Genomic DNA, 21709 nt, shown 5'->3' with positions numbered 1-21709 from the left:
CCATGCAACTAGAATCCTTGGAAGGCATTACAAGTCAAGCTACATAACGCGCGTGGGGTGAGCCCAGCATGACCCACCTGCAGGGGAAGCACGCTTCCCATTTTCTCAGACACCAAAGTCAAGGAAGCATGCTGAAGTGTTAACAGTACCCAAGTCAGAACACCAGCACTACAGGTAGATGTATTGTTCCCTTCAACAAACTGTTTCTCTTGCTACAACAAATGTAAAATCGTACTGAAATTACACACAGAGCTCTGAAAGAAAAATAAAGCTTAAAAAACAAGCTCAATTCTAACTGCAAAAATTATGGAAGCCCAGGGAAGGAGATGGGCTGACTGGCGTCTCCAGGCCCCACAGGCCGACTGCCAGGTAGACCTGCAAGTGTGCAGGCACGCCCCACCCCACCCTGCACAGCCCTGCACGGCCCGTGTCCTCAGGGAAGCCCGCTCCGGTGCAAAGAAGCAGAGCACCTTTCCACTCCCTGGAGCACGATGCCACACAGCACCTCCAGCACTGCCCAAGCCAATCCCTCACTCGGGACAGGAAACAGACCAGGGAAGTCAAATACCCCGTGCGACCTCACCAAGCAGCGCAGAGCTGCAGGGGTGGCATGAAAAACACTATCGCGCTCTCTTCTATAGAAGATTTACTTATTTGAAAGGCACAGTTACAGAGAGAGAGAGATCGACCTTCCTTCTGCTGGTTCACTCCCTAGATGGTCACACTGGCCAGAGCTGGGCCAGGCTGAACCCAGGACCCTGGAACTCCATCCAGGTCTCCTACATGGGTCACAGGGGCCAAAGCACCTGGGCCATCTTCTGCTGCTTTCCCAGGCACATTCGCAGGCAGCTGGATGGGAAGTGGAGCAGCTGGGGCTGGAATCAGCACTCACGTGGGACGCCGGCCTCAAGGGCAGCAGCTTTACCCTCTATGCCAGTGCCAGCCCCTGACTTGGGCTTTCTAGCCCAGCTCTGCAGAGTGTCCTTCCTGATGTAGCCACTAGGGGGCGAGTCTGCATTTGCACAGTGCTCTCAGAAGTGAGCAAATGCAGGTAAATGATGAAAGGTTACAACCTCTGAAGGAGAGAACGAGGTGCATCCTACATTTAACCAGCCTCCCCCCCCACACACACACAAACCCCCGGCCCCAGGGAAGCACTAGTCCCACCACACTGAAAGGATCTGGCAAACACCTCAGGCTTTCCATAGGAACGCAGAAGGGCTGGCTTTGGCAGGACGGATGTGAACAGGAAAAGCCAGGGAGACCCAGGCTGTGGTCTGACTCGGATGCTGAGACTGAGTCTCCGACGTGGCAGGAGAAAGAGGCCGACTCTCTCGGGATGTGATCAACTCACAAGGGTTCTCCATCACAAATGGGATCGCTGCCCCCACCCCACCCCGCAAGAGGCTCCAGGAAGCTCCACAGCTCCCCTCCGCCCCCTGAGGACGCAGCAAGAAGGCAGCATCAGTGAAGCCGAGGCAAGCCCTCACCCTGATCTTGGAAGGCCGGCTTCCCGGTGTGAGCACTGTTCTGTTGTTATAAATACCCAGCCCAAGGCATTTCAGTACAGCAGCCCAAGTAGTCCAAGTCTCATCATGGTTAAGCTCTCTCCCCTAAAAAAATTAGCTACCTACAACTCAATTGCCCAAATAAAACAACATTTTTAAGAGAAAAGTAACAGTGGCCAGCATTGTGGAACAATGGGTTAAGGTGCCACCTGAAATGTTAGTATTCCCTATGAGTGCTGGTTCAGGTCCCAGCTGCTCCACTTCTTTTTTTTTTTAAAGATTTATTTTTATTTATTTGAAAGACAGAGTTACAAAGAGAGGTAGAGACAGAGAGGGAGAGGTCTTCCATCTGCTGGTTCACTCCCTAGATGGCCACAACAGCCGGAGCTGCACCAATCCAAAGCCAGGAGCCAGGAGCTTCTTCCGGGTCTCCCATGTGGATACAGGGGCTCAAGGAGTTGGGCCATCTTCTACTGCTTTCCCAGGCCACAGCAGAGAGCTGGATGGGAAGAGGAGCAGCCGGGACTAGAACCAGCTAGAACTAGATGGGATGCCGGCGCTTCAGGCCAGGTCTTTAACCCACTGTGCCACAGCACTGGCCCCCTGCTCCACTTCTGATCTAGCTCCCTGCTAATGTACCTAGGAAAGCAGCAGAGGATGGTCCAAGTGCTTGGGCTCCTGCACCCACATGGGAGACCTGGATGAGACTCCTGTCTCCTGGCTTTGGCCTGGCCCAGCCACAGTTGTTGCAGCCATTTGGGGAGGGATCCAGTGGATGGAGTATCTCTCTCTCTCTCTCTCTCCCTCACTCTATCTCCTCCTCCAACCCCCTCCTCCATCATGGTCTTTCCAATAAAAAAATAGATTTTTTAAAAAGGGAGATGGAGGGAGGGAGGGAGAGACAGAGACAGAGAGAGAGAGAGAGAGAGAGGAACAGAATCCGGGAGTTTCTGCAACTCGCTATCTATGATGAACCCTGTATACAGAAGAATGAGTGATGTGAAGCAGTGAGAAATTCAAGTCATAATTAAGAGGAAAAAACTCAACAGAAACAGAGCACCAGATGACCCAGGTGTTAGATTAGCAGACAGGGCTTTAAAGCAACTCAACAAGTATTACACAAGAAAAGAAAAGGTGGATGCAATGGATGACTTTAAAGAAATACATGTGGCACAGCAGGTTAAACTGTCACGTGTGAGGCTAGCACCCCACACTGGAGTGCCAGTTCCAGTCCCGGCTTCTCCACTTCTGATCCCTGCTAATGCGTCTGGGAAGGCAGTGGAAGATGGCCCATGTACCTGGGTTCCTGCCAACCACATGGAGACCCAGACAGAGTTCCAGGCTCCTGGCCTCAGCCTGGCCCAGCTCTGGCCATTGCAGCCATTTGGGGAGTAAACCAGTGGATGGAAGATTTCTTTCTCCCTCTCTCTCCTCTCTCTCTCTGCTTTTCAAATAAATAAATCTTTTTAAAAAAGAAATACATGAAAACTGTAAAATTTAAAAATGAGAATCTTAATGCTAAAACCACAAATCTGAAATAAAAATGCACTGAGTAAGAGTAGCTGGGACACTGCAGATGGATCCATGAACCTGAACTCAGGCCAAAACCAATGATTCAAACTGAAGCACAAAGGGAAAACGGATGTGAATCAAACGAACAGCGCCAGAGCACTCCAGGGACGGCATCAGGTGCCCTGGAGTCTCGGGAGGAGAGCAGGGACAGACTCCGGCCAGTTTTCTGCAGACACCTGGCTAAAGCATGTCCTAAATCAATGAGAAACATCAACTCACAGTTAAAGCAAGCCCACAACAGGATAAGCACAAAGAAAACCACACCTGGGCCTGCACCAGTCAAATTGCTGGAAACCAAAGACAAGAGTCAGGAAGCAGAAACACACATTTCATACCACGGAACAGCAATAAGGATGACGGCTGATTTCTCATCACAAACAGCCGAGGACAGAAGACAGGAGAACAAATAAACTGCTTGGCAACCACCAAAGATACCAAACAATCTCCTCTCAGCCTAGAACTGTACAGCCAGTGAAACCTGGCCTAAAAAGTGAAGGCAGGGAGCTGTCGCTGTGCCACTGCGGGTTAAGCTGCCTTCTACCACAAACAGCATCCCACATCGGAGCACTGGTTCACATCCCGGCTGCCCCACTTCCGATCCAGCTCCCTGCTGTTGCGTCCGGGAAGGTAGCGGTCCTTGGGCCCCTGCCACCCATGGGGGAGATCAGGATGGAGTTCCTGGTTCCTGGCTTCAGCCTGGCTCAGCCCTGGATGGTGCCACTGGTTGGGAAGTTAACCAGCGGGTTGAAGATCTGTCTCTCCCTCTCTGTCACTCTGCCTTTCAAATAAATAAATGCATCTTTTAAAAAATGAAGGCAAAATAAAAGCATTTTCAGATGGGGAAAGGCCACATAATTTGTCAACATGATGAGAGATGCTGTAGGTTAAAGGGCGATTTTATTTTATTTTTTAAAGATTTATTTATTTATCTGAGTTAGAGAGAGAGAGAGAGGTCCTCCATCTGCTGGTTCACTCTCCAATTGGCCGCAATGGCCGAAGCTGCGCTGATCCAAAGCCAGGAGCTTCTTCTGGGTCTCCATGCGGGTGCAGGGGCCCAAGCACTTGGGCCATCTTCCACTGCTTTCCCAGGCACGTTGACATGGAGCTGGATCGGAACTGGAGCAGCAGGGTGCCGAATTGGTGCCGATATGGATGCAAGCACTGCTGGTCCCAAAGGGTAATTTTATAGATGGGTATTTTTATCTCTAATGGAGGAAAATAAGAGCACCGGAAATGGGAGATCTACAGGTTAATCTGAAAGAAAACACACCACTGTTCCCGATTGCAACAGTGATAACCAAGCAGCAGAGGCTCAGCATCTGAGCAGGTGTCCCTCGGCACGCACGGGGGACTGGTTCTAGGACACCTTCCCCCTTCGTGGACCCCCGTGACCTGAACACCTCAACAGCCCCCTGCCCGGCCTCTCCGCCCTCCCTGCAGCAGTCAGGGTCATCTCTGCCCAGATCACTCCCTGCTGTGCCAAGAAGCAGCGCAAGCCCCCAGTCGGCCTGTGAAGCTGTTCAGGGCCGGCTCCCGCCTTCTGGCAGCCTCGCTGCCCCTGCCCAGCTCACACTTTGTACCGTGGAACTTGCCACGCGCGGGCACGGGCAATGCCCTTCCCTCCCCAGGAAAGCGCCTCCACAATGGTTAAGGCTCAGACTCCTCTGCAAATCATTTTCTGAGCCTTCAGGCTGGTCCTGGGGCCCCCAGTGAATATTTTCTTGACTAACTTGTGAAGATTTCATACTGGTGGTTTGTGGTGCAGTGAGTTAAGCTGCTGCCTGCGACCCCAGTATCCAGCAGTACTGGACTATTTGTTCCAGCTGCTCCACTTCCAATACAGCTTCCTGCTAATGTGCTTGGGAGGCAGAAGAAGATGTCTCAAGTGCTTGGGCCCTTAGATACAGTGGGAGATCCACATGGAATTCCTGGCTCTGGCTTCAGTCTGGCTCAGACTAGCTAGGCTCTTGCAGTCATTTGGAGAGTGAACCAGTGGGTAGAGGATACCTCTGTCTCTCTGTCACTCTGCTTTTCCAAATAAATAAGTCAATCTTAAGAAACTTCTGGGCCGGCGCCGCGGCTCAATAGGCTAATCCTCCGCCTAGCGACACTGGCACACCGAGTTCTAGTCCCGGTCGGGGCGCCGGAGTCTGTCCCGGTTGGCCCTCTTCCAGGCCAGCTCTCTGCTGTGGCCAGGGTGTGCAGTGGAGGATGGCCCAAGTCCTTGGGCCCTGCACCCCATGGGAGACCAGGATAAGTACCTGGCTCCTGCCATCGGATCAGCGCGGTGCGCCAGCCACAGCGCGCCAGCCGCAGTGGCCATTGGAGGGTGAACCAACGGCAAAGGAAGACCTTTCTCTCTCTCTCTCTCTCACTGTCCACTCTGCCTGTCAAAAAAAAAAAAAAAAAAAAAAAGGAAACTTCTGGCCTGCGCCGTGGCTCACTTGGTTAATCCTCTGCCTGCAGCACCGGCACCCCGGATTCTAGTCCCGGTTAGGGCGCCGGATTCTGTCCTGGCTGCCCCTCTTCCAGGCCAGCTCTCTGCTGTGGCCAGGAGGGCAGTGGAGGATGGCCCAGGTGCTTGGGCCCTGCACCTGCATGGGAGACCAGGAGAAGCACCTGGCTCCTGGCTTCGGATAGGCACAGCATGCCTACCGTAGCAGTCATTTGGGGGGTGAACCAACAGAAAAGGAAGACCTTTCTCTTTGTGTAACTCTGCCTGTAAAAAAAAAAAAAAAAGAAAAAAGAAAAAGAAACAAACTTCTGGCCAATCTCTCCCTGGGTGATTTTCCGTATGTGCGTCAGCATCACCTCGGGAGCCTGTTAAACACTTGGATGGCTGAGCCTCATTCAGACAGATTCCGGGTGTTATTCCTAATCCCAGGACAGTAGGTCCCACCTGGAGAGGAGGGCAGGGGAAGCCTACAGTCTTACTGTTGAAAACTTCGAGGACAGACAGCAAAGCTATCACAGCAGCCAGAAAATGAAGGAGATCCTGGAAGAGACAAAGTCATGGAGAGAAAACCCCTAAATGCCATCCACAAATGCTCCCCATGTCTCTGACTTACCCAAGCAGATGCCAAGAAGATCCAAGACTGAAAACAAATCAAGATGGACAAAAAAACCCTGAACAGAACATGCATCTGCTGCCTATCAGGGTCCAGTTATCCAGCTGCCTGCTTAAACAAAGAACATCGCTTTGCACTTCATATGTCTAGTAATCTGGGGTTGTATCCTCCACACTGTGGTTACACAGTGCCCTCTGTCTGTTCCTTTGAAGAGTGTTGTTCTTCGTTTAAGCAGGCAGCTGGACAGCCCAGCCCTGCTCGTTGTGGCCATGTTTGGGAGCAAACCAATGGAAGGAAGATCTCTCTCCCCCTCTCTCTCTGTTAACTCTTTCAAATAAGTAAAAAATTTTTTAATGCCTTAAGTGGAGCCTCACTAACCCAACAGTTTCATGTATGTTTAAAAGTCCCAGAAGAAGAGGATAATGAAAAATGGAACAAATATATTTTTAGAAATATGGTCAAAAGTTTCCTAAACAGGGCAAACATTTTATCTAGTGGTTAAGACAACCGTGTTTTATCTAGTGGTTAAGACAACCGTGCTGCAGATCAGCGTGCCTGGGTTCAGTTCCCGCCCCCGGCTCCCGACTCCACCTCCCTGCTAATACAGACCCAGGGAGGCAGCAGTGACGGCTGCAGGACCTGTACTCCGCCCATGCCCCTGGGAGACCCGATGCTCCTGGCTTTGGCCTTGGTCCAGTCCTGGCCATCACAGGCTCTCTACCCACCCCGCTGCCAATAAACAAATAATTTCTTTAAGTTTCCTAAATTCATAAGTAAGACACATGTACTGATTCAAGAACATTAACAAGGATTTTTTTTTGAACCCAAGAAGCATTTTAAAAAATCAAAGAATCAAAATCCCATGTCTGTTCACATCAGAGTTAAACTGCTGAAAATGAGAGAGAAAGATAGAATCTTGGAAGAGGCAGAGGAAAACGACACACGGCACACAAGGGAACAATAAGGGCCGATGGCTGCCTTGATAGAAAAAGCGAAGGCCAGAAAACAGTGGATGACAGGATGCTGAAGGATGGGGCCGGCGCTGTGGCGCAGCGGGTTAAAGCCCCGGCCTGAGGCACGGGCATCCCATATGGGCACCGGTTCTAGTCCCAGCTGCTCTTCTTCCGATCCCGCTCTCTGCTGTGGCCTGGGAAAGCAGTAGAAGATGGCCCAACTCCTTGGGCCCCTGCACCCATGTGGGAGACCAGAAGAAGCTCCTGGCTCCTGGCTTCAGATCAGTGCAGCTCCAGCTGTTGGAGCCAACTGGGAAGTGAACCAGCGGATGGAAGACCTCTCTCTGTCTCTCTGCCTCTCCTCTCTGTATAACTCTGACTTTCAAGTAAATAATCAATCTTTTTAAAAAGAAAAATGAAAATCAAAAATTCATGGCCTGTGGATCTTCACAAGAGATATTAAAGGAAGCTATTGAGGCCGAAAGGAAAAGACACTGATGGAAACTTGGATTTTTCTGGAAGAAATTAAAAGCATCAGAAATGGTACATATGAGGGGTTTTCCAAAAGCTCATGGGAAATGTGCAACATGAAAAACTACGCACTGATCCTTTTTTTTTTTTTTTTTTTTTGCGCTCCACAAACAACACTTCTGTTTTAATCCCATTTTCCATGAACACGCTGCAGTCCCCTCAGACACGCATGGGCAAATGCAGGAGACTGGGTTTTGATGAAGAGCATGGCTTCAGCACACCCTCAAGCGTGAAACCACAGGTTTCCTTCAGAAAAGCAAAAATGAACAGCACATGGAGAGTGGACATGGGGGCGCCATGGAGTCAGACACGGGGGGGGGTGGGGGGGGGGGAGTCAGGAGTTTAGGGAGCTGCCTAGCAACCATGGCCTGCAAAGCCAACCCTGGCTGAAGGACGCTGAGCGGGACCAGCGGAAGGGAGACAGGAGCCATGCCAAGGTCTGGGTGATGGGAAAGGGGAGTGGGTGGGCTAGGCCAAGGCAGTGAGGAAGGGGCTCAGGGAGGAAAGAGAGGGAGGAGACCTGTGGAGAGGCTGCAGGACGCACACACAGCCTGGCACGTCTGAGGAGGAGAGGACAGAGAGGTCTCAGGCCTGGAGCACGATCTCTACCGGCCACAAGGCACAGGGCTTCACAGTAGGAACGCGATTTGCCTGGCGTCCCACAGCAGGTCAGCAGGGGCCTGGGGACCGATGTCTCCTCTGATGCTAAATCATGGGCTTCAGGTGAGGAAATAAAAGGTAGCCGAGGTGGGCCAGCTCCTCCGGAGCCCGTGCCAGCTGGAGTGGCCTCTGAGGGGCGTCCCGTGGCACTGCTTCTCCGGAGACACCTGCAGCCACACCACCAGGTCCAGGGACGAGCACCCACCCTTGGTGTCGCTCCTATGCAGACAGCTAGTGAGCCCCAGGCTTGTGGGCTCCTCACAGGGCTAAGCAGAGTCCAGGAGTGGTCTTAGGAAGCAGCTGAGCTGACCAGCCCGGCACAGACTGTTTAACGCTGAGCAGCTGGGGTGTCTGGCATCCTGGGAATACTGGGCTCTAGACACAGAAGTGACTACCGCTTGGTTGGTTCCTGGAGTCTGAGCTGTGCCAAATCAGATCCTCTGAGGCTGTGGGCCCCGGACACATTACCCACACATTCCCAAATGGTTTCAGCAGCAGGTGAGGAAGATTAGGTGGGCTTAGTGCTGTGCAGGTCTGTGAGGGTCTGCATCATAAGCCACCATATGAGGAGGGTCTCTGCCTCACGGGTTCATTAACACAAGACCCCCACTGCCCAAAGGAACCCTCCATGCCAACTATTCATGCCTACTGCAAAAGCTCCTTCAAGCAGCAGCAATGCTGGCTCACCCACACCTGGGAGCTTCTTGCCATCAGTGTGTGGGAACTACTCACTGTGTTTCCTCTCCCCGTGGCCACCAGGAAGCTCCGAGCTAAACGCTGAGCTCTAGCTACCTTCTCTCCCCTCCACTCCCTTCGGGCACTAAGCTTTCTCCTTGTGGAGGACAGTTCTATATGTGGCTCCTGCTTCAGGTCTACTCTGGAGAAAAATGGGGACACCAACCAAGAGGAATTAGCTTCCCAGAAGGCCACCCCTCCTACCTGAAGCCCCTCCAGCCTTGTGGATTCCCTGTGACCAACAGGGTACACTCATTCTTACACATCAGCTCAGGCCACCGATGTGTGTGTATCGATGGGCATGTGGGCGTGAGCATGTGTGAGCAGACAAGCGGATGAGTTGGGATGCACTATATGTACATAACTACGCATTTATTTGCATGCACAAGTGTCGGCAGGCATGGGCAGGTGCACTACGCGTGCATGGAGCAAGCAAATCCCAGGTTCATGGTAGGCAAGCAGCCCCAGGGCTGCCCAGAGGCTGAGACGGACTGCAGTCATCACAGGCCCTTAGGGCAGGGGGCACATGCCTGCCGGCAACCCAGACTGCCTGTCAATGCCAGGGGAGCTGTCACACAGCCAGCAGAGTGCCCGTCAAAGGGACCTGGGTGAGCAATGTGCCTGCAGGGCCTGGGCTGTTCTCAGTGGCTCTGTCAGTATTGGCAGGGCCCGCGTGCTCTGTGGAGGGCTTGGGAATGTCCTGTGGAAACAGCTTTGCCCCTATGGCCCTCGGCTTCCTACGTCTAAACCAGGGACAGTTAGGGCTTCCTTTCAGGATGGCTACTCTGCATCCTGCGACTGCCACACAAATGAAAGAGAGGACCTGAATTAGCGACCGACCAGCCCGGGGGGTTCCAGAAGACACTGCGGGACGCACACCGTGGGGACAGCCTCCAATGCCGCGCAGCCTGGCTGTGCGAATCCCAGCCTGCGAGGTGACCCTCAGGACAGAAGCAGGCTGGGACCCAGTCCTGCTGGGAAAGGCTGCATACTCCAGCCCCTCCTGGGAGCTGCTCCAGTAGTGCCTTGCACAAAGCACAACGGTGTGTTAATGGCTCTGACAAGACCTGCACCAAAGATGCTCAAATCCAGTGCTTGTCCAGCTTCTCCACCTCAGTTATCCCAGTGACCCAGTCTTCCTGGGGCTTCAGCAGAGGCTGTCAGTCGGAGAGGCGGGCCCCACTTCTGGCTGCACGTTGCTATGCTAAGGTGACCCCTGACCTGGCAATATCTATTTCTTCCTTTACTGTCTTTGTGCTTGCACAAAGCACTGCCTGTGAACGGGAAGAATCTTAGCAAGCACAGGTGTCACGGCCGCACCCACGTTTGCCATCTCCTGACCCAGCAGGACCGGGGATTGACAGGATGGGACGAGAGTCCAGCACACACCCAGCTGCACAGAACTTGCACTGGCCGGGCTGCTCCCCGAGCAGAGACCTTTCCTGGGGCACCAGTTGAAGCCTCTCGGCTACGTGCGTTCATTACAAAACAGAACTCCACATCCACATTCCGACACAACACAGCCATGCCGTCTGCAGCGCACTCGCATGGCGATTTGCATAAACTCCCTCCAGTCTCTTCTCAGGAAGAGGAATAAAGAAAAGGCGTGTATGCGCGTCTCCTTTCAGCCTTGGCCAGGCCCAGGGCCAGGGCTGGGGAAGCATCACCAAGCGGCAGAAAAGCAGCTGGGCTTGACAAGCCCTTGACAATGAAGCTGCTGTGAGCGCCCTGCACCACGAGCCAATCAGGGCTAAGTCATGCAAATCAGCATGCAAATGACTGTGGCAAAACTTAAGGATTCAGACTGGGCAGTGGGTGCTTTGTGGGGGAAGCAAGCAGTGGCTTCTGGGAAACAGGCTGGGTGAGGTCTGCCCTTGACCCAAGCCCAGGAAGGCGCTCTGGGGGTGGTGCTGGCTCAGGAGGCTGAGGCGCAGCTGCCTGGACCCTTCCGGAGACCTGGTTTCAAAGTCTCTACGGCCCTGGTGGCCACTTTTCTGCCAGCAGAGACATCCTATGCTTCCGTCACTGCCACTTTAACTATTTAGTGGATGGCTCCTTCCTGTCTTGACTGTGGGCTAGAATCTCAGCCAAGCAATCTGCCCTTTCGAAGCTCCAGTAAAGGGTGACTTATACCAACATCAGTTACCCCTTCAAAGGGGCCACAGGCGTGCCCGGGGGTGGGGCCTGAGGATGGCAAACAGAGCCATGTGGACCAGGACCCCCTTGGCTCTCAAGGCAGAAGGCTCTACAGGTGGTTGGCTTCTGAGGCCACCCACAAAGCTCCCTGTGTGTCACCTACAAAACGAACTGGGAAGGGCCACTGGCACCCGGGACAGAGAACGGCAGCACAAATCATTTATCAGGAAGTCTCGCAGCAGCCACTCCCTTGCTGGACTCTACTTGAGGGACTGTACAAACCTAAATTCTGCTTTCCCTGTCTTTCTAGAGGCGAAAGTGACCATGTGAGCCAATGCTGGCCAATAACACATCAGCACCAGTCTGCTGGTGGAGCAGCTCCAGAGAAGTCTTGCTTTCTTTGCTCACCTGGAATGCGGATATGATGTCTGGAGCAGCCACAGCCTGTCTGCATGAAGGTGAGACCCTGCTGTGGACATGTCAAGGAGTGGGACAGAGTCTGAGCAAGAATCCAGGGGCCTGAGGGCACAGTGTCTGCCCCACGGCTCCCTGCTCCTGGAAAACCAGGTGCACTTAAACCACTGTTTGCTTTCTGCACTAGAGGTGAGCGACTGCCATCTGTGCATGCTGACAGAAGAGAGGGAAAGAGCAGACACAAGGAGGGAGGGAGAGGAAAGACGTCAGGGCAGGCTCGGGTAGGGAGGGCTCCAGCGGGAGCACCGGGTGACTGGCGGTGCCCCAGCGGGTGTCAGAGGACACGGCATCACGGTGTCTTGTATCTGAATGCAGGACAAAGTTCAAGTTTGCCCACAACAAACTCCACTGCACTCGCAGGATGAGACCCTCAGGTTGCTAGGGTGACCTGAGGCCTGCAGGGTTGTGCTGGAGGACCAGGCACCCAGCATCTCCTGGCCGGGCTGCAAAGCGGGACTGGCTGGGGCCCTGGCGCCTCCCACTAGGACACTGCTGGCCGGTGACAGTCAGCTTCACTTCATCACTGTCCCCTGCGGGGGCTCTCGGGTTGTCAGTTCTGGTTTTGCATTTCGAGGCAGTGTGTGGGAATGCTCATTTGTAGCAACAAGGATTTTGGCCCATAATTTTCCATCATTTAGACTTGAAGACCATGTAAGCTAAGGCCTGAACACAAACTAATCACATTCCTACTGCCGAAGGTTGAAGCCACCTGTCTAGGTGGTACGGGGTGGAATTTCACCCAAATAGTTTCCAGGATAATAAAGTACAACCGATGCTAAGAAATCCAGCAGCTGGGCCAGGGCCTCCCAGCTGGGCAGTAGACCCGGGGCCAGAACGCAGGCCTCCCCCGCAAGGCTTTCCGAGGAGAAAGGAGGTGTAAGGGGACACGCTGACTCCCTCTCCTGGTGTGAGCCCCTCCCCCCTCCTCCACCAGGGTGGGGACCCTGTCCCTGACTCCCCTGTGCTGCCAGGGTTCCCCAGGCACCACACGGGGACACCCCACCTTCGGGGCTCTGCCTCCCTCTATTTTCCATCTCAGAAGCCTCATCAGCTCTTAGGCCGTGGCGGTTTTCTTTGGGTCACTGACATCAGCCTTCTCCCAGGGAGTCTGGACAGACCTGGGGCCTGTGCTGAAGGGCACACCTGTTGTTAGGTGGCCAAGCTGGGGGCCTGCAAGGAGCCAGATCCTGGGCAGGTGGGAAAAGGTGAGAGGCGGGAGGGTGAGGCCTCAGGGCCGCCCAGGGCAAGTGTGCGCCGCTGTGGCCACAGGGAGCATCTTCCTGTTCACCCCCTGTCCCATATTAGTGCCTGATGCCCATGAGGACTGTGCAGACAGTCACGTGCTGGCAGGGCCCTGGGTGTCATGGTGCTCCGGTGAGTGGGAGGGTGTTCAGAGAAGGGGAGAAAGCTGCAGGCAGGCACAGGGAGGGCCTGACACAGCCGTGCTGGAGAGGGAAGGGGTGCACGCTGAAGGAGCACTCCCGGAAGGCCCAGGCGTCACAATCTAGTGTTGTATGCATGCATGTGTGCATGTGTGTGTGTTCACCTTGAAGAAGTACAGTCAGATGAGAAGCCTAGGGCTGGGGGAGAGAGCCCTGGGACCACAGCATGAAGCCCAGATCAGGATACTGAGAGGAGCTGGATCCAGTGTGTGCAGTCAGCCAGGAGGCAGCGGGGGCCTCCCCGCCAGGGCATGGGATATGGCATCCAACCCAGAGCAGGGGACAGAGTCCACCGCAGAGCGCAGAAGACCTGTGTGTACAGGCACATCTTACTGTGCTCGGGCCGTGTACAGATGGGGGCCGAGGTGGGAGTTACACAGCACCCCTGGAGCTGGGAGAAGTCTGTTAAGGCGCCACCCGGGATGCCTGCAACCCCATCAGAGTGCCTGAATTGGAGTCTCGGCTCTGCTTCCCACTCCAGCTTCCTGCTGACACACACTCTGGGAGGCAGCAAGTGATGGCTCAACTTTGGGTCTCTGCCTCCCCCCGTGGGAGTCTGGCTCCAGCTTTCCACCTGGCCCAGTCCTGGCTGCTGGGGTCATTTGGGGGAGTAAATCAATGGATGGAAGACCTCTCTGTCTCTCTGCCTTTCGAGTGAGGTTTTCTTGAAAAACATAATAAAGGTTTTAAAACTAACAGCAGCACAGCCCTCTGCGCCTTGATTTTGGACCCCGGCCTCCAGAGGTGTGAGAACGTATTTGTGCTGTTGTACAGCACTGATCCGTAAGGATTTACTGTGTCGGGGTGGAAGGTGAGACAGGAAGCCTCAGGGCAGAACAGGCAGGAAAAGAGGCGCGGGTGCAGGGGAGGGCAGGCCTCCCCTGGGAGGGCGCAGCAGAGACAGCCATGGTGTGCCCTCCCAAAAGCTGCAGGGCGCCTGGGCAGGGGTGCCTGCAGCATCAGAGGCGTGCCCTTGTGAGCAGCTGTGTAAACTCCACAGGCTGGGAGCCTCTCCCAGGGCAGCGCGGTGGGTCATGCTGTGAGGTCCAGCCATGGAGTTCATCTCGACCACCTCTGACAGCTTAAAAGTGCCCATTACTGAGCCAGGCTGTGAGTGTCCCAGCCATCCTCGGGCAGGTAATGCTGACCTGCAGCCAGGAGAGGGGGGCCCAGGAGAGGCCCTGGCAGAGCCTGCTTCCAAACGCTCCCCTTACCCTCAGCAACCTCAACTGTGGAGGTCTGAGACCCCCACTGCAGGTGGTACAAGGCAGCCGCGTACCTGGCCCTGTACCTGTGCTTAACCTGCCTGTGGGAGGGAGGAGAGGGGGCTGGCCCACATAAGCAGGTGTCGGGGCTTTTGTTTAATGACACATGTTGGAAGTAGTCTCTTAGCTGAGAGTTCAGGTACAGGAGTTATTGCAGATGTGAGCCTCACCTGGCTGGGAGTCTTGATTTTTTTTTCTTCACTTCTTCCAGTGAGTAGGTTTAGATGGTAGTAGGGTGGTGAGAAGCCAGTGAGTGCATGCATTGAGAGAACATGTGTGGGGTGTGTGGTGTGTGTGTGTGTGTGTGTCTGTGTGTGTCTGTGTCTGTGTCCCAAACAAGAGAAGGCAGAAGACCTGCTCTGCTGATGTCCCCAGCCCGACACAGTGGCATCTCCCCAGGGCCTGCCAGGAGAACGGACTCTGTGAGGGCAGAGCAGCCCAGCTCCACAACGAGGGCATCTCAGCGGCCCCTTGGGCCACAGGCACAGTTAGGCCCAGACCAACCCCTCTGCTCTCCACGCTGAGGGCAAGGACAGTTCCCATGGCCAGGCCACTTCCCCTCCTGCCTCTCCAAACCCAGAGCAGGTGCGTGACAGGCACTGGCTGTGTGGGTGGGTGAAGGGAGTGGGGGTGGGGAGGAACACACAGAAAGGCAGGAGGGGGGCCGGTGCTGTGGTGTAGTGGGTAAAGCTGCCACCTGCAGTGCCAGCATCCCTTATGGGTGCAGGTTCAAGTCCCTGCTACACCGCTTCCAATCCAGCACTCTGCTATGGCCTGGGAGAGCAATAGAAGATGGCCCAGGTTCTTGGGCCCCTGCACCTGCGTGGGAGATCTGGAAGAAGCTCCTGGTTCCTGGCTCTAGATCGGCACAGCTCTAGCCATTGAGGCTATCTGGGAATTGAACCAGCAGATGGAAGATATTCTCTCTCTCTTTCTCTCTCTCCCCCCTGCCTCTCTGTAACTCTGCCTTTCCAATAAATTAATTAAAAGGGGGTGGGGGTTACACTCCATCCTGGGAGCTATCTGGGCCTCTCAGCATAGGGGACAGGGCAGGCTCTTCCAGGCTGATAGCATATTTACTGGGGGGCGGCTGAGACAGTCTCTGTGCAGGGGGAAAACCTGGGGAGAGGGTGAAGTCTGTCCCCAAGCCAGGGTTCTACTTTCCAAGCACCTTTGCTACATTAAGAAAAACAAAACGACATTCCCTCCCACCCTGAGGCCGGCCAGTGGGGCTGGGGGTCTCTGGGCCCCTTCAGATGTAGGTGGAATGTCCTTCACAAACAGGCTGCCAGCGGTGGCTGGAGAGCCAGTCCACAGGCCAACTGGCATCTCCCCCACTCATAGCTTCTTGTGCTGCATGGGCGACCTTGCAGCTTTGAATCACAGCTCCAGGTGGGTGCACTCTTTCACCCACAGCTGGCAGGGGAAGGGGCTGAGCACCTGGGGGCAGTCGGACCGGCTCCAGGAGACCCTGGCTATCTTGTGTGACCTTGCGGTTTTAAACCATGCCTTCAAGTTAGTTGCCATCTTCTACCCAGAGCTAGCAGGGAAGAGGCTGGCCCCTAAGGAGACAGTCTCCAGGAGACCCCGGCTATCTCCTTGAGCCCCAAGCCAATCAACATACATACGTGAAACCTCCATCCAATGGGCGCCCCCACAGAATGACCCAGTGAAAAAAACAGTAATGCCTTAAAAACCCGGGACACTCCCTCAGAGCCAGTGTCCCGCTCGGGCACTCCGCCTGCTCGCCTCTCTGATCAGATGTTTTCTCTATCACTTGCCAATTGAATAAAAGTTCCTGCCTCTTTGCAAATTGTTTCCTGGCTTTTTATTTCTATATTAAGCTGAGGAAAAGAACCCACGAGACTCGCTCAGGCAACCGCCCTCCCCTCTGTGGCCAGTAACACCGCCCCCCCCCCCCCCGAGAGTTCATTAAAATGAGCCTGTGTGTGCACGGAACCGGGAGCTCAGCCTCCCAGGCAATCACCCCTCTAAAGGGCACTGGGGAAGGAACTGCCCTCGCTCGGAGGGGGGGGAGGGAGAGGTGGGAATATCCTGCTAAGGGCAGCCCGCTATTTCTCTTGGGGATTTCTCTCCCCCTGGCTCTGACTCTGGGTCTCTGGGGCCTCTCTGTCTTATGGGGTCTAAACCCTGAGGCACACGCTTTCTCTCCACTTGTGTACCCAAGGGCATCTGTGACACCAGTCACAGCCAGGCCCTGGGCCAGACCCACAAGCGCAGTGGTGGAGCCAAGGTGGGTGCTGGCCTTGGCCCAGCCCAGAGCCCAGCTCAGAGACAGAGCCTGGAGGAGCTGCCATTATGGTGACACGGGGCCACAGGAGCTGAGGACAGCGTGCGGTGATAAAGCAGGGCCACGGAAGGGGAGCGGAGTGATAGGACCTCGCTCCCGGAGCAGACATGCTCTGAGCCTCCGAATCAGAAGAATTCTCCCAGCAGGAGAGGGGAGAGGAAAGGGGAGTCAGTGAGACAGGAATGGGAGGCTGTCTATGTCCCCACACGGGGGGCAAGCCAAGAGGCCGCGGAGCACGGGTGAGTGACAAGCACTGGGCAGGGGCGGGTGACAGTGCTACGGACATAGGGGGTGAGATTTCAAGGGACTTTCACCCAGCACTGCCAAGAGTCCCACTGTTATCCATGGGCCACCAGCAGGAGGCACTGTAAGTCATTAACATTCAAAAGAGTCACTGGCACATCCTAATAATCTGAGTGACACACACACATGCATACATGTGTACATGTATGCACACACGCACAGGCACACACATAAACGAGAGCCAGGTCAGACTCCAGGACGGACATCTGCTGGAGCTGTTGCCTCTCAGTCCCTCATCAGGAGGATGGGCGCTCACAAGCCCCTGCTGGCCAAAGCCCTGGTCCACATGGAACCAGCCCAGCAGAGCCAAGGGGACCACTTCAACGGCCAGGCCCCAGGGCGGTGCAGTCACGCAGGCTCCTCTCCCACAGCCACCTGCCCCTCCCCTCCAAGTGCCCTGGGATCCAGTATCTCAGACTACATCAGGGTCAAGGTCAAAATCAGAGGCGGGCAGGGGAGGGGCCATAACCGAGGCCCAGACGAGGGTGGTCTGAGTGAGACAGGCAGACCACAGAGTAGACGTGGACACAGAGTCCACAGAGCACCCTCCGCCTCTTCTCTGCACCCAGGAAGGGTCAAACGACTCAAAACAGCAGTCCCCAGCGCCGTCTATGAATATCTGTCCCTGGAGGGCACAATGACACAAGAATTCCATGACCAAACACACTGTACCCTTGTCTGCAAACCAAAACCATGCAGTGATGGAGCAGAGGCCTGAGCAGGCTTGCAGCCAACTTCCTTTCCCTAACTGAACCAACACCCTCCCTTTATTCCAAGAAGCACCAACTAACACCTCTTGGAACCAGGACCTCACAGAACCCACTAGCTTAGAAAAATCCATTAATGCTTATCTCTATCTTCAGGAAGAAAATCGTAATTTTTTCTTAAAAAGAGTTGAAATGATTAAGTTTATACTTTTTGTGAAATAGCTACAGTTGCAAGTTTCTGCTCCTCTTGCTGGTGGTGCCAGGAGAGGGCGTGGGGCTGACTTGCAGGGCCACCCGGAGCCACCTCTGCACCTGCAGTTGACCTCAGATCGCCCTTCTACAGGCAGGAGCCACAGTTGTCCCCCTGTCCTGTCCCCTGTCCTGTCCCCGCTCACAGAGGGCAGGGCAAGCCATCACACAAGGCTGTCCAGGGAAGGAAGCCCAAGGCTATGTGTGTGTCTGTGACGGAGAGAGGGGAGGGGTCCAGAGAGGGGGTATGTGTCCAGCTCACATCCCAGCTTAGCAGGCGCCGAGTGAGGCCAGCCGCGCTCTGCACTCTGGGAGCCGACGGCCCGGGTGGCTGGGGAGGAGGGCGGCCACCCGGGAGGGACCTCACCTGGTACGTGTTGTCGAAGCTGTCGTACATGAACCGTGTGATCAGAGACGTCTTCCCGACTGCAAAACAACAAGCAGAGAGGGGCTCAGCCATGGCACAGGCAGAGATGCTCTAAAACACCGCGTCTGGAGGAGGCAGCTCTCACCACCCCAGCACAGAGCCAGGGCCCAGCTGCACAGGCGCACATGTGGGAGGCAGGGAGGGCCCGAGGCAGCTGAGCCCCCAGCCAGGTGGCTGAGTAGAGCCCCCTCACCCCCACCAGGCTCCAGAGTCCCAAAAGGAGGGGGCCTTGCATGCCCTGGGAGCTCGCACCGCCCCTGCCCAGGTCCTCCTCGACCAGGAAAGCCCAACTGGCACAAGAACCGTAGGTGACAATCAGAGCTAATGGCTGCCAAACAAGACGCGCCTCTCGCGCCTGTCCTTGTTCACCTGCAAATGCCGCCTTGTCGGTGGCCTGCAAAGGAGCCTACTTTTTACTGCCTGTTCCTTCAGCCAGGCCCTAGGGTCAGGCCCTAGCATCAGTCTGGAGTGCGTGCCTGACTGCCCAGCCCAGCACAGGGTCTTCAGCAGCCCCAGGAGGAACCCACCACCATCATGACAATGGCTTCCAACCTAAGCCTGTGCAGGCAGGTCCCCTGGGGCCTGGCAGGGGCCGCAATGCTGACTGCTGAATTGCTAATCATCTGGAAGGGGAAGGAGGGTGACGAAGGGACATTTGTTAGGCCAGGCCCTCCATGGCTCTCCATGGACACACCCCACTGTGTGTCTGCCACGGTGCTGGGAGGCCCAGCAGGAGCCTGCTGGGCTGAGCTGGCTCCAGGCCCTCTCTGCTCTGGGCTGCAGGAAACAGGCAATCCTGGCTGGGAAAGCAGGCATCCAGGTTGGAGAGCCCCTCCCCATTTCCCAAGCAGGACAACAACAGGCTGGGGGGACGGCGGGACCTCTGGCCACCACTTGGATGGTGCAGGGCAACCCAACAGGGCCCCTCCGGAGAGGCCTTTGCCCGTCCTGAAGCCTCAAAAGTGCACGGCGCGACAGAGGGCACTCGTACCCTAACAGCTGACATCCGCCAAGGGAAAGAGCCTGCCTTCTCATCTTTACCTGGCAATGGCACTTGGAGTTTCTGAAAGAAACTGGGCTGTGGAGAGACAGCTGTCTTTAAATCTCCCTGTGAATAGCACAGGTAGGTGACAAGTGCTTTGAGGACCAGCCCTGAGGCCACGGGCAGACCCAGCAGCGCAGCTGAGCCAGGGAGAACTCAGCCTCCTCCTTTTGGCTGGGAGGTGCAAAGTTCCTGCCTCCTGGGGGAGACAGGGACCCCAGGTCCTCTGGGAACTCCCCTAGGCAGGGATTCGGGCAATGGGGCGAGCAGGGTCAGGGTAGGGGGGACAGGTGGAAAGATCTCTGTTCTCTTCTCCCGAAAGGTTCTTCCCTGGCGCCACTGAGTGAGCAGAGAAGAGAGGAGGTGGAATTCCAAGAGCTGCTGAAGGGACAGGAAGTGCACTGCACAGGGAGTGACCCTTCTCAAGACACCAGCACCCCTCCCCTCCCCCCTGGGCAGTGGATCAGTCCTGGCTGGGTCTAGGCAGCAGGAGAGAATTGCAAGAAAACACACTGCTTGCTGGGACTGTGGGGTATTTCCTGAACAATCCCACAACAACCAGGACAGGCCACATGTGGACCCAGTATTTACAGGGTAAGCTCCAGGCGATGCCAGGGGCTGGGCAGACAGAGCGAATGTGGCCCCTGCCTGCGAGAAGCCTGCAGCCACGCTGGGCTCAGCCCTTGCCCCAGCTTTTCTAGCCCGCAGCTCTGAGCAGCGCCTCCCATCACCCCCACTTTCCACAGTGGAAGGGAAGCTGATGGCAGGTGACAGCTGCCGCTGGTGCAGGCCAGTGCTGAGCAGGTCCCACGTGGGCTGCTGACAAGGAGCTCCTTTCCCCTCGCAGGCCCGCCCTGGTGTGCATGGGTCGGCCTGGGCTTCAGGAGCCTGTGAGGTCACCACTCCCACCACTGAAGATGTCACAGAGCTCCAGGGAAGGCCCCTGTCAAGCCACGCCTCCTCTTCCTTGGGACTGGCAGGAGGCGGGGGCTCTCCCTGCTTGTGAGGTGCCTGGCCTGGTCGGGAATGTCAGACACTGGGAGCTGAGGGCTCAGGAAGGGAGCGGGGCGGCCCCCACCCCAACTGAGGCCTGGATTGTACAAGGGATTTGTTCTCGCTCTGCTATGCAAGGGAGCGACTGTGCTACTCCCTGGGCCTCAGTGTTTCTCACGGTCCAGAGCACAGACCTTCTCCTTCCTCACGGCAGAGCGCCCTCCCCGTTTCCATGGCTACCAGGACACCGTGGCTCAGTCCCCAGCCTGGCGTTGGTGGTTAGAGCCCGCCAATGCCTGCGCAGTTCCTGCACCGCTGGGCCCAAAGCCCCCAAGCTTCTTCCCACCTGCACCCCGTCCACTGGACCAGCCTGGCCTGCTCCTCTCCAAAGCTCTCTGCTGCTCAGGCTGGGTCTTAGGACCCACCGCTGTGCCCTGGGTGGCCCTGCGTCTGGGAGAGATGCTGCAGCCCCTCTCCCAAACACCTCTTATCCCCCCTGTGCAGGGCCCATCCCCATGTGCGCATCTTCCCTTCCCCGGCCTCCACAGGCTGTGTGGCAAGCATCTGTGGGCTTCATTTCTGGTCGGCGAGCCCTGCCCCTCTCTGAGCCGAGCCCAGTGGGAGGGAAGTGCCTCCTCCTCACCCCACACCCGCCCTCCAGCCCTGGCTAGGTGCTGGAAGCCACAATGAAGAGCTTGCACACCATCCATTGGCTACTCCGGCTCACCTCAGAGGCCAGCAGGACAGCTGGGGCTGCCATGGCCTGCGAGGGGCAGCGGCTTCCACCTGCCCCCAGCTCCTAGGAGGTGTGAGGGTGAGGGTGGAGGGGCGGAGCCTGGGAAGGAGCCGCCCCTGCGCTCTGCTCTCAAGGTCACACTCCAGCCCTCCCCAAGGCAGCTCGCCCACAGCTGGGCACAGATTCGCTGGATTTTATGAAACACAAGCAGGCAAACTGCTGTTGAACTGCCTTGTCCTCCCCGCGCACGGCTCAGCAATGTTCTGCTCGTCTTCGGTGACTAAGCAGGGCGATGTACTTTTGCTCTTCCAACCAAACCACAGTGAGAGGAAAAACACCTGACAGCCTTTGCCAGGAGCTTCTAGAGAGGAAGAAAGGAAACGCTCGGGCTGGGTGCCTGCTCAACACCAGACACGGGATTTGGTGCCCTTCCGAGGGTTCCTTATTTAGTCCTCTCCATGATCTAAGGGGCTAGGGACGCCCCAAGGTCACCGGGCTGGTAGGCAGTGGAGCTGGGATGCGAGTGCAGATCTGCTGATGACGGCAGCGATGCAGATGGGGGTGCCAGTGGAGGGAGCAGCACTCGGGTGGGGGCCA

The 21709-nt window shown here is 55.9% G+C and overlaps 1 protein-coding gene across 1 annotated transcript in view; it reads right to left on the bottom strand.

The window, feature by feature from the left end:
• RAB6B (RAB6B, member RAS oncogene family) overlaps window positions 1-21709 on the bottom strand; it is a 60715-nt gene that overhangs the window by 14229 nt on the left and 24777 nt on the right. Inside the window, exon 2 of the mRNA XM_002716590.5 lies at window positions 18282-18340. Within this exon, the coding sequence (XP_002716636.3) occupies window positions 18282-18340 (59 nt within the window). The remainder of the gene's footprint in view (window positions 1-18281; window positions 18341-21709) is intronic.

This window comes from Oryctolagus cuniculus, chromosome 4 (genome assembly GCF_964237555.1).
Source record: "Oryctolagus cuniculus chromosome 4, mOryCun1.1, whole genome shotgun sequence".
Classification (NCBI taxonomy): Eukaryota; Metazoa; Chordata; class Mammalia; order Lagomorpha; family Leporidae; genus Oryctolagus; species Oryctolagus cuniculus.
This window is presented reverse-complemented; position numbering and strand designations above follow the sequence as displayed.